A 12,864-nucleotide genomic window follows, 5' to 3' on the forward strand; every position below is an offset into this window, starting at 1 on the left:
AGTATGATAAAAATAGTGCAGAGATTTTAAATATGAAGTCATTTAGTGGAACACACTTTAGCGCTTTAAAGTCTATCACTAAATAGCATCTATGTCACTATTCTGGCTTTGCAGGTGCCACATAACAGATGAAAAACGTTTTAGTTAAAAAGAAAAGGTAAAAACAGTCTATATTTCTTATTATTAGTATATCACATGTTAGGTGTTTCTTTCTGCTGTGCTTTTTCTGCTTCTTCTCCCTAAGAATCCATACTATTAATATGATAAAGCACCAAGGTCCTTTTCATGCTTTAAAAGGCGGAGGAAATTACAAGAGAAACTGCTACTTTAGATACAGTTCTTACCAACAAAAAGGAAGAGGCTACTGATGTAGAAACAAGAGAAATATGTGGTGCAAGGAACATCATACCATATCTGGAGACTGTGAGAGAAAAGGAGAAGAAAACTCGTCTTGGGCTAACATGCACCCTTGATTTTATGAGAATTGATTTCAAAAGCTTCAGAGTAAGGATGAGTAAGATCTAATGATCCAATCTTTTTCAGGGAAGTCAGCCCAAGTAGGATGGAAAGCTATTAACAAAATTCCGAAGACTGAAGCCAAAATAACTAATGAGTAAGAAAAAAGGGAGCATACTAAAGAGACTGAAGAGGAGGCACAGGGAACTCAGGGACAGCTTCAAACTCAAAGACATTTACAGAAGAGGCAAACAAGATCAAATGACTAGGGGAGAAGGAAATAGAGAAATAAAAGCCATATTAAGACTGCTAAAGTACAGAAGAAGCAGAAGCTGACAAAAAATGTTAAAAAACGCTAACAGAAGATGGTTTATTTTTTCAGCTACTCGGGAAGCAAAGGACAAAGACCGTTGCTCAAGGGCAGCAGCTAATCAACTCTTCTTTTGCTTCTGTTTTCTCTTCCCAAGGAGAGTGCTTTTTGGATTGGGAAGGGAAGAAGATAAACAGCAGGGAGTGGAAAAGCAAGATACATGAGGATTAAGTCAAGTTAGCAGGTAAAAGCAAGATACATGAGGATTCAGCCAAGTGGTATCTGGCAGCGTCAAATCACCAGATCTGGATAAACAACAGAATACTGAAAAAACAGCAGTTACAATTGCTGATCTGCTGTCATTAATCCCTCAAAGAACCTAAAGAATGGAAGATATGATGCAGGCTGGCAGAAGGGCAAATGTCTGAATTTTCAATTAACAGAAGCTGGAATCTACCAACTAGCAACTAGTAAAATTGATACTGGTAGAATTCTAGGACGCTGTATTAAGGGAATAGTTTCTAAGCATTCAGAAATGGAAACAGTGACTACTAGAAGCCCACATAATTTCATCAAGAACAGGTTACTTCAGATTAACTTCATTTTTTTTTTGGACAGGCTTCTGATTAGGGGACTACTAGAGACACATTATATTAGAGTAAAGATTTAACAAAGTCTCTCATGCTAAGTCTGTGGGTAAGATGGAAAAATAAGAGCTAGATGACAATATAGTTAGGGAGATTCAAAACTGGTCGAATAATGGAACACAAAGCACAGTTATCAATGCCTTTTTGTCCACTTGGAAGGAGGTTCCTAGGAGTGCCCTAAAGATCGGTCCATGGCTCTGTGATGTTTAACAGCAATAACCTGGTAAAAGGAAAAAATGGAAGGTCTATTCTTATTAATCTGCCTCTGACACAATGTTTCAAGGGCCAGCAAACATGTCACATGACAGATCTCTAAAGGCTAGAATGATGGGTCAAATCAAGTAATATGAAATTTAATAGAGATAAATGTTAATTTTTACACACAAATTCCCAAAAAACCAACTTCAGAAATACAAGATGGAGTAGGTGTGACTAGATAACAGTTTTTGTGAAAAAGGTCCAGGTATTTTAATAAACTAAAAGTTCAATGAATCAACAGTGTTATGTGGTAGTTAAAAGCTAATGCTATCACCTCAGTGGCTTAAAAGAAACATTGTGTCCAGAACAAAGAAGCTAACAGTTCTATACTCTGCCTTGATCTGGCCACACCTGGAAGGTAGGTGAGAATGCAGAGAATGGTGGAGAACATACTGTACAAAGACTAGTTCAAAGTATTAGGTATATTTACCTTCTGGGTCTAAGAGTCTTGGCTATTGTTGTTTAAAACTCAAATGACATAATATATTTGTAAAAATCACTGAAGGACACATATTGTTTTAAATCTCATTGAAACTTGAAAGGAAAATAAAAACATATTACAATGTGAAATAACAGCTGCAAAGAGCAATAGCATGTAACAATTACAGATATCTAGTGTAATTTCACTTGCTATCCAATTAACAGCTAAGGTACGAGCATTATTAAACTTTGGTGAACAAAGAAACCAACTTGATCTGCACGGTGATTCCCTTAAACTGGCTAACTTTCTCAATAATATCAAAATTGACAAATTATCATTTATTCTTTGTAATCCAAAGATACTGGATATTGAAAACTCAATGCATAATTACCATCTCGCTCTCGCTCACTCTCAGGCCGAGCTCTCGGTCCAGTATCTGACCAGTCACCACGAAGTCTCAAACGTTTAACTGGAGGCTGTCGTAACTAGGAAAGTAAGGAGAAGGTCACTGAACAAATCTCAAATCTTTGTAAAAGGAAAATTACTTATATGGTCCCAAATCACCTGTTAACCATAAGAAATAATCATCTAGCTTGCTTCCTCATTAAGTGTCAACATTCTAAAATGGTTCACAGACAAATAATTATCTGATAACCTTATATGTCAGAAGATGTTGATCAAATGTTATAAAGGATACTGAAGAAACATAAAGCTGAAAAGTGCAAAGCAGCACACACAACTGGTGATAATGAGTACACACTGAGATGCTTCAACCAGCTAACTTGGCATCCTGTTTATCATATGCACGGCCACTGGGCTAGGCAAGAACCTAAAATCTCCAGCCCCTGCCCTAATTATATTCAGATCATTGGTATTCTCCTGTGCCAACATAGTTAACCTGCTTGAATTACGGGATTTGTGAGCTGAATTTTAAGGTTTCATTCACTTTCATTGTCCCCCATTTCTAATATATGTCATTTAGGAAGATTCTCCTGATAGATGGACAACTCTTTTGTATTTGTCCATTTTAGTCACTAAATAATCAAAAGCATTTGTCTCTGGATAACTTCCCACTTAGCTTTCTCTTTGAAATATCTTTTTTTTTTAACTGCTCCCACCTGTGACCACAACGGATGTGTAGCAGGTTTTATTAAGCGGTCACTGAACAGGGCTCTCTGCCATTTGGCTGCTTTGCTGATTTGCCTGCTTACTTAGCCTGATGCTTTCTGTGTCCCCTCAGTAGTCAGACTGGCCCATCACCTACGCCCCTTTTTCCATAGTCCTATCTCTTTTTGCCACCCTCACCCCCTTCTCCCAAACTTCTGCCAACACCAATGATGCCCATGTTCTTCTATTCTCTACTTCAGATGACAGTGAGCACATTTACCCCAAACCTAATGCCCTTAACAGCCAATCTCACCCTCAGCATTCTTATAACTGAAAGAAAATAATTTAATAGGCACATATGTTACACTGCTTCCTGGTTTTAAGGGAGAAGAGATTCAAAGCTCAAAGAAGAGCATGACTAATTAATTAGGGCCCTCAAATTAGGAGTGGCTTCAATTTTACTTCTTTGAGACATGACTGCAGGTGGAATGGGCTGTTTCTGGAAGCAGTGGGCTTTCCATCCTTACAGGTCTTCCAGCAGGGGCAGATAACCATTTGTCTGGTATGTTAGGAGTGGGGATTCATTCTGTGTATAAGCCGGCCAAGATGACTCCCAAAGTCATTTTCCAAGTCTCAAATTCTGTGATTCTGTACTTTGGAATTGAGGAGGAAAAGGCATTCACTTGGTGATGTCCTCATAATTGGTTTTTTTTTTGGTCCATGAAAAGTTTTTTATTTTATAAAATCTCAACTAAGCATTAACAGCATCAAGGATTTCCTTTCATATCACCCTAACCAATTGGTTATTGCAATACCTACAATAACTGTTCCAAGCTTTCTTCCCTCTTTCGATGCTTTGATAGCCTTCTCTTCCCCTTCTCTTCCCCTACCTTCTCAACCAAGGACTTTACCTCAAACTTTAACAAACAAATTGAGTCCTTTTACTAAAAGTTTTTTCTTTTCTTCTCATCTCAAATTATGTGATTATTTCCTCCATTGACTCCACCTTCACTCCTGTCTCACATGAAGAGATGACATATCTCTTTGATAAAGTCATTCCTTCTGCATACATCTTTGACCACAAAACCCTCATGATTTTTCAAGCAGATTTCTCCCTCTATTATTCCAGATTTCTCTTATCTTCAACCTCTCACTATATACTGGCTCATTCCATGCTACTTACAAACAAACCCACCAATCCACACATAGTCTTATTATCTCTAATAGTTATCACCAAAATTTTAAGTGCTTTCTTAATTACCAAATCTAATTAACCTTTTTTTCAATCTTTATCTTTCTTAATCTCTCTACAGCATTTAACATTATTGATCATCTCTTAGATATACTCTTTCTACTAGATTTTCATGACACTGGTCCTCCTACAATCTTTCTCAGCGCTTTTTCTTAATTTTCTTTGTTGGTTATTGATACCACATCTCCTAACTGTGGATGTCCCCAAGTTTCTGCCTTGGCCCTTGTTACCTTTTTCTTCTATACAATAATGTATGGTGATTTTATAATTATATTTCTGTGTGGATTATACCCAGACCTATATTTGTCCTATAATGTCTCACATAAATTCTAATCTCACACCACTACCTGCCTTTAAAGATCTTTTTTTTAATTTCAAGGAATATTCCATTTATTACATACAAACTATGTTGAATCGAGCTATACAGTGGGATATGAAATCCTTTTGCCTCACTGTATTTTGTTTATTGTTTATTCAGCTTCTTTGTGGATTTAAAACAATTTTCACTTGAGTGAACAGTTCTATTCTTATGAGGGAATGAGTGAATCTTATTCTCATAGGATTTGGCTTAAGGAGGGAATAACATACACATTCAATTGGGTAAGGAAATCCGTCTTACCCTACAGGAAAATAGGGGGAGAAGGGGACAAGAGAGCAGGGGGATGATAGAGAGGAGGGCAGACTGGGAAAGGGGGGTAATCAGAAGTAAATACTTCTGAGGAGGGACAGGGTCAAAAGAAAGAATAGAATAAATAGCAGGGCAGGATAGGACTAAGGGAAATAGAATTAGTTTTTCACCATATGTCTACTATGGAAGTGTTTTGCATAACTGCATATGTATAACCTATATTGAGTTGCTTGCCATTTCAGTGAGGGTGGCTGGGGAGGGAGCAAGGGAGAAGATTTGAAACCTAAAGTTTTAAAAACATATGTTTAAAAAAACAATGTTTTCACATGCTACTGGGAAATGAGAAATACAGGAAATGGGGTACAGAAGTCTGTCCTGCCCTACAGGAAAATAGAAGGGGAAGAGGATAAGAGATAAAAGAGAAGACAGACTAGGGGAAGGGATATTCAGAATGCATGCCATCTTGGGGTGGGGGGAGGAGTGAGATGGGGTGAAAATTTGGAACTCAAAATCTTGTGGAAGTAAATACTGAAAACTGAAAATAAATAAATTTATATGAAAAAAAGAAAATAAAGTGTTGGTGAGCTACCTGAGGATGTGTCCTTTCAAGAGTGTGATCCCATCTCCCAAAGTACTAAAACTGAGTTATGAAAGGGGACATAAAGTCTTGAAAATGACACTTGATGAAAATGTTACCTGTTTCCAGAGAATCCCTTTGGCCTCATAAGAATAGAACTGTCCTCATAATTGTTGAAAAGCAAGACTACACTAGGATCCGAAGCAAAAACTGTGATGGGCTACATGTGAATAGAAGAACTGATTCTACTAGCTGATAGGCATAAACAAGTTCCTTTGGAAACTACATATGTGCATCTAGGTGTGCAATTTCATAATTTTAAAATCAACTTTAACACTAGCAACCTTCACTTCTACCCATATTTACCTACAAAAAACATTCTGCTATCAAATGCCCTGGCTATCCCCATGCCTAGAATATACTCCTTCTTTTTAGAATTCCTTGTTTCCTTCAAAACTCAATTTATTTGAAACCTTGTACACAAAAAGCCTTTGCTGACTCCTACTTACTAGTCCCTTTCTCCCCTCCACCCTTGGCACTGTGGCTGGCACATAAGCAGTTACGCAATGTTCACAGAACTGAAGTTCTTACCTCTTCTCTCCTCTCCTCGGAAGAAGGGGTTTTAAGTTCTCGTGCTGTGTCATCTTTAGGGTCAAACAGATAGATGTAATCTGAGGAATAACTAACCAGAATTTCCTGACCATCTTCACTATAACACAGAGACGTAACTCGACAAGATTTGTTATTAAGATGAGGAGGAACAAAACGAGCCACCATTCCTGTAGTCCCACGACCTGCATAATTCCCTAAATTTAAAAAAAAAGTCTTAAAATTAATGTTTTCATAAATACAGTTACAAAAGACAAACATCTGAATTACATCCTTGATCAACATTTAAATAATTTCTACCTAATACCATCTAAAAATTCATACAGTGATATAAATTTAAAATATAACATTCTATTTACATAATAAGCTTTTATTCAATAGGCAAATTAAGTTAAATATTCTCACATAATCTTTGGAACCAGGAAAATATATTACAGAGAATTAACATATCTCTAAAAAAATATTAATACCATTGGGGAAAAGGTTTAAATTGCCAAAAAAAAAAAAGAGAGAATTATTTTTCCTCTAGTAAACTGAAGTCTTTTATATTAAGTAAAAAAAAATACAAATATATTCTTCAATCATACTGGTGTCACTAGCTTTACACTGACAAAATTTTAAATACATTTTATCTTTAATAAATAAGGCAAAGCTGGTATTTATTAGAATAACAGATAAAATATGATACCCACACAAAAGCAAAGTAATTTTTTGAAAGAATCTCTGAGTAAGATTTATGTCTGAAGGTATGGATGCTATTTAAATTTTTAAAAAGTAAAAATAAGAACTGTGTATCATTTTGACAAGCTGAAGCACTGAAACTAGTTATCTGCTACATATGGCACTACTGACCACTCTTTCCTCCTGGAGACTTCCTCTTTGGTCTTCTGACATGACACTCTCCTGGTCCCACTATACGTCTAACCTCTCTTCAGTCTCCTTCACTGGTTTATCATCCACACATTTATGTTTTCCAAGGCTCTGCACTAGGCCCCCTACTTCCCTCTATACGTAATGGCTCATTTCATTTGATTCTCACAACCATCGTGGCACATGGATGTTGTTATGATCTCCATTTTAGATTTGAGAAAACTGAGGCAGAGGTTAAGTGACTTTCCCAGGGTCACACAGCTAGTAAATATCTGAGACCAGATTTTAATTCAGTTCTTCCAGACTTTAGGCTCAGCACTCTCACCGTTTTGCCACCTCTCTGCCTCTCTTCATCAAATCAGATCAAATGAGATATTTGTAAGCACTTAGTAGAGTGCCTGACACACCTCTCCCTTAGTGACCTCGTAAGCTCCCATCTAGGTTGGTGGCTCACAGGTCTGCACCCATCACCTCAGTTTATTTATTTTAACTTTCACTGGCAGCATATTTAGAATACAACTTCTCTAAGGTTTAGTGGAGAGTCTCCATGAGCTGCCATAGACCCAAACTATTCATCCAGAACCTGGTGGTGAACAATCTGTCAAGAAGTTCTTCCAAACTTACCCAGCCTTGCTCTCAGGCCACTGAATCACAGAAATGGGCTGCCAAAGACCAGAGCTGACTCTTTAAAAAAAAAAAAAAGGCAAGACCTACAAGAACTGGATCTCCATTGGGTCACCTCCATGCCACAGTGTGGCATTAGAGTAAGCCTTCAGTGGAGAAAATCCAACTAAACTGAATTCTGTTACAAACCAAAGTGACCATGAAATTTTCAAATATACCACCAATCAGAAAGTTACAAAACTAAAGCTACCTTATCAAAAGCTTACTGTGCCATAACTAATTTACATTTCTCACCTGTGGCTCTTGTGCCAAGCATTCGCCGATCATATATTCGTACAGAGCTATCAGAACAGCCAACAGCAAGGTAATATGGTATTGGGGGACAAATGGCTACAGAAGTAGCAGCACGCCGGCAGTTAATTAAGATATCCTTTGAAAAACAGCCAAAATAACACTATTTGTAAAATGTTTGTCAGTAGAAAACAAAAACATATTTTTAAAAAACTATTCCCTGTTCCTAAAACAAAAATTGCTTTCTCACAGACACTTTAATTTAGCATGACAGAAAAAAATTACAACTAAGATATCTTAAAAATGAACTGAACTGATACTGTCATAAAGTATTTCTGACTCCTTCATACCCAGCAGTGGAATATACATTTGCTTGGTGTATTTCCTGAGTTGTCATATTTTATTTTTCCAAAGAAATTTATTTAAAATTTTTTGACATTCATACTAAAACTAATCTCTAATATGATGCATATAATTTCCAAACCAATAAAATTAAGTGAAAAAAATAAATGTGCACTGAAAAACTAACAACAGTTGCTTACATTTACATAATAGTTTATTGTTATAAAGTGTTTTATATACATTATGCAGCTGAGGCAAGGTAGGCACTATCATATCTCTGCACAAATGAGAAAACTAAGCCTCAGAGAAGTTAAGTGACTAATGTGGCCTAAAGCCACACTGTTGGTAAATGGAATTCAGGATACAATACAGCTCTTCCAGCTACAAATGTAATGCTCTTTATTGTATCTTGCTGTTTGCTCAATAGAACAATAAGATCAAAATGTGAAAAAAAAACACCAAACACCCCCAGACATTTGGCTTTGAGGTAGGAAAGGAATTCTGCAGACAAAAGGAAGAAAAAAGTCATTCAAATTTAAGCTGACTGTGTTGAATCAGAAGAAGTTAAGAAAAGACTTTATTACAGTTCATTGAAATCCTTTAGAAAAAAGTCTCATACTAACTGCTAACAAGAAGTTATTGTTACTGACATGGCTACTAACAAGTACTTACTGCACTCTTTAAGTTCTCTTACAATCACTTAACAGACAGTGGTCTTGAAGTACCATGTCAATAATGCAAAAAACTGTAAGAAAAACACATGGTCTAAACACCAAGCTAACAATGAGGGTAGATGAATGACAATCTGCCATGGAAGGAGATGTTCTTGGTTGCCTCAGATAAACTGTACTGATCATTTTAAATAGTGCTTATAATATGTTAACTGTTCATATATTAAAAGACACTATATTATTAATTTAGTCTTTTTTCCCCTATTGTATCCTCAACTATCTGAAAAAATTCTTCCTAGTTCACAAAAGCACAAGAAGGATGCCTTCAGAACAGTATCATTACTCATTACTATTCAAATATAACAAATAACTATCGTTATGCTCAAGTTCAATATTAGTTCCTCAAGAGGGTGTCTCTAAAGCACATTCCATCTAACTACTGCTGATGTTTCACTATAATTCCTTTGGTCTTTTACTAACCTGGTACACAGTTACATTTTTCTTGAAAAAAATAATTTTCTTACGTATTCTGAGTCCTCAGTCTCATGATATTTCCCACTAAACTGAATTCACTAGCCAATTATTTTTCATGGTTCTTAACTCAATAACTATTATTTCCACAGTTTTTACTTTATTTTTCCTCTCACTGTGCAACTAACTACACTTCACTTTTTTGTGTGCAAAATAATCAAAAGCTGACCAAGAGATTAGTGGGGCATACTGATCTACCTTGTTTCCTCAGTTTCTACTGACCCTATACTTATTCAAATACAATAAGAATTCATCGTAAGTTATATAGCAATTTAAGTCTTTGAAGTATATTGTGTGCCCCAACCATTCTCATACACGTCTTTTAAAAGAAAAGTAGGTGATAACTGAACACTCCTTCAACGAGATTCTGTTTTGTAAGACGATTTACCACAGGTTGTTTTTTGATAGCTGGTACCTATGTTGCATTTAAAATATGATCTAATTTACACAATCTGATTTACATATAACTTTTCTGGATTCATCTATTAATAGGAGTACAGCCCTTAATTGCAGTAGCAACATGGAAAGTTATCCCAGTGGTGCAGAGGGGACAATATTCTAGGAGTGGCTAGGGGACATAGCACTGGAGCCAACTGGGACGCAGGAGAGAGATTTTTTTCAAAATTTTATTTTATTCTGAACTGAAGAAATAAAACAAGCATTTCCATAACAAAATGGGATAGAAAAACAGAGGATTGTGTATGAAACTGTAGATCCATTATGTAGCACTTGCTATTCCTTTCAAATATACAACAAAGTTGTCGTGTAACTTTTTTTTTTACCCCCTTACCCCACTTCGAGATGGCTACCATTGGACAAATGTGTGTGTCTGTATATGTATATATACATAGACACGAAGAAACACAGACACACATACACACACACATCAGTTCTTTTTCTGGATTCAAATAGCATCTTCATAGGATCTTTGTGGTTAATTTGGGTATTTATAATAGTCAGAATAACTTGGTTGCTCAAAGCTGTTCTTAAAATACTACTATCACTGTATACAATGTTCTTTTGATTCTGCTCATTTTGCTCAACATTATTTCACAGAGTTCTCTCTATGCTTTTCTAAATTCATTAAGCTCATCATTTCTTTTTTTTTGGGGGGGGGTTAGGCAATGGGGTTAAGTGACTTGCCCAGGGTCACACAGCTTGTAAGTGTTATGTGTCTGAGGCCAGATTTGAACTTGGGTCTTCCTGAATCCAGCACTGGTGCTCTATCCACTGTGCCACCTAGCTGCCCCTGAGCTCATCATTTCTTAAAGCAGAATAATATTCCATCATGAACATATAGCACAATTTTTTTAGCCATTCCCCAACTGATAGGCATCCCTGAAACTTCCAGTTCTTTGCCACCACAAAAAAAGCTGCTATAAATATTTTAGAACATGTAGCTTCTTTTCCTTTTTTCTAATCATCTTGGGAAACATGTCTAATAATGGTATTGCTGTGTCAAAAAGCATATAGGCAGTTTATTAATTCTTTGGGCATAATTCCAAATTTCTCACCAAAACGGTTGGATCAGCTCACAGATCCACCAACAATGAATTAAGGTCCCAATTTTTCCACATCCCCTCCAACATTTATCACTTTCCCCTTCTATCATTTCAGCCAATCTGATAGGTGTAAAATGGTATCTCGGGGGGGCAGCTAGGTGGCACAGTGGATAGAACACAAGCCCTAAAGTCAGGAGGACCTGAGTTCAAATCCGGCCTCAGACCAAACACCTGACACTAGCTGTGTGACCCTGGGCAAGTGACTTAAACCCAACTGCCTTTAAAAAAAAATTGTATCTCAAGGTTGTTTTAATTTGCATTTCTCTAATCAATAATGATTTAGGTAATTTTTTCATATGTCTGCAAATTGTTTTGATTTCTTCATTAGAAAGCTGTCTGTTCATGTCCTTTGACCATTTATCAATTGGGGAATGACTTGGATTCTTATAGATTTGACAAAGTTCTCTATATATTTAAGATGGAAGAACTTTCTCTGAAGAACTATTTATAAAAACTTTTTCCCCAGTTTTCTACTTTCCTTCTGATCTTGGCTACATTTGCTTTATTTGCACAAAATTTTTTTAGTTAAATGTAACCAGAACTATCCGTTTTACATTTCACAATGCTCCCTACCTTGTTTGTTCATAAATTGTTCACCTTAAACCTGATAAGTAATACGTTCCATGCTCTTCAAATTTTCTTGTAATGCTCCCTTATCAGGTCATGTATCTATTTTGACCTTATTACGTTGGAAAATAGTGCAAGATAATGATCTATGCCCAATCTATGCCAGACCTGCTTTCCAGCTTTCCCAAAAATTTTTACCAAATAATGAATTCTTATCCCCAAAATGTAAGTCTTTATACTTGTCCAAACATTAGGTTACCATATTCATTTGCTGCTGTAGATTGTATGTCTACTCTATTCCACTGATCTACCTTTCTATTTCTTAGCCAGTATCAGATAATTTTGATAATTACTGTCTTATAATATAGCTTAAGATCTGGTACTGCTAACTCTCCTTCCTTTATATTTTTTTCCATTAGCTCCTTTGATATTCTTGACCTTCAATTAACTGTTTAGCTGAGTCTTTAGTATTTTCCAAGTACATCATCATATCATCTGCAAAAAGAGATAGTTTTATTATCTCATTCTCTATTCTAATTCCTTCTATTTGTTTTTCTTCTCTTATTGCTATTGCTAGGATTTCCAGTACAATACTGAATAATACTGGTGACAGTGGGCATCCTTGTTTCACACCTGATCTCACTGGGAAGGCTTCTGGCTTATTCCCATTACAAATAATGCTTGCTGATAGTTTTAGGTAAATGCTTCTTATCAATTAAAGGAAAAGTCCATTTATGCCTATACTTTTAAGTATCTTTAATAAAAATGAGTGTTGTACTTTATCAAACGCTTTTTATGCATTTATTGATATTATATTATCTTTGTTGCTTTTATTATTGATAAAATCAATTATTTTTTTTTCTTGTTGCTCATAATATTTTCTTCTTAACCTGGGGGTTTTGAAACTTGGCTATGATACTCCTGTAGGTTTATATCCTAGGATCTCTTTCAGGTGGTGATCAGTGGATTTTTTTTTCCCAGTTCTACTTTCCCCTCTTGTTCTAATACTTCAGGGAAATTTTCTTTAATTATTTCTGTAATACTTTATCAAGATTCTTTTTCTGGGCATAGTTTTCAAACAGTCCAATAATTCTTATATTTTTCTCTTCTTGACCTGTTCTCCAAATCAGCTGGTTTTTTT

General features: G+C 35.9%; 1 protein-coding gene across 16 annotated transcripts in view; it reads right to left on the minus strand.

Annotated features, from left to right (window-relative positions):
- Nucleotides 1–12,864, minus strand: part of DCAF6 (DDB1 and CUL4 associated factor 6) — a 165,804-nt gene that overhangs the window by 87,367 nt on the left and 65,573 nt on the right. For all 16 annotated transcript variants that reach the window (XR_013487378.1, XM_078156512.1, XM_020974661.2 and 13 more), the window contains exons 6-8: nt 8,054–8,189; nt 6,248–6,462; nt 2,484–2,577 (exon numbers count right to left, since the gene is read on the minus strand). Coding sequence is in view for 15 of the 16 variants with exons in the window: in XM_078156512.1 (XP_078012638.1) it covers nt 2,484–2,577; nt 6,248–6,462; nt 8,054–8,189 (445 nt within the window). In the remaining variant the exon portion in view is untranslated. The remainder of the gene's footprint in view (nt 1–2,483; nt 2,578–6,247; nt 6,463–8,053; nt 8,190–12,864) is intronic.

Source organism: Phascolarctos cinereus, unplaced genomic scaffold (assembly GCF_003287225.1).
Source record: "Phascolarctos cinereus isolate Bilbo 61053 unplaced genomic scaffold, phaCin_HiC Scaffold_5;HRSCAF=322, whole genome shotgun sequence".
Lineage (NCBI taxonomy): Eukaryota > Metazoa > Chordata > Mammalia > Diprotodontia > Phascolarctidae > Phascolarctos > Phascolarctos cinereus.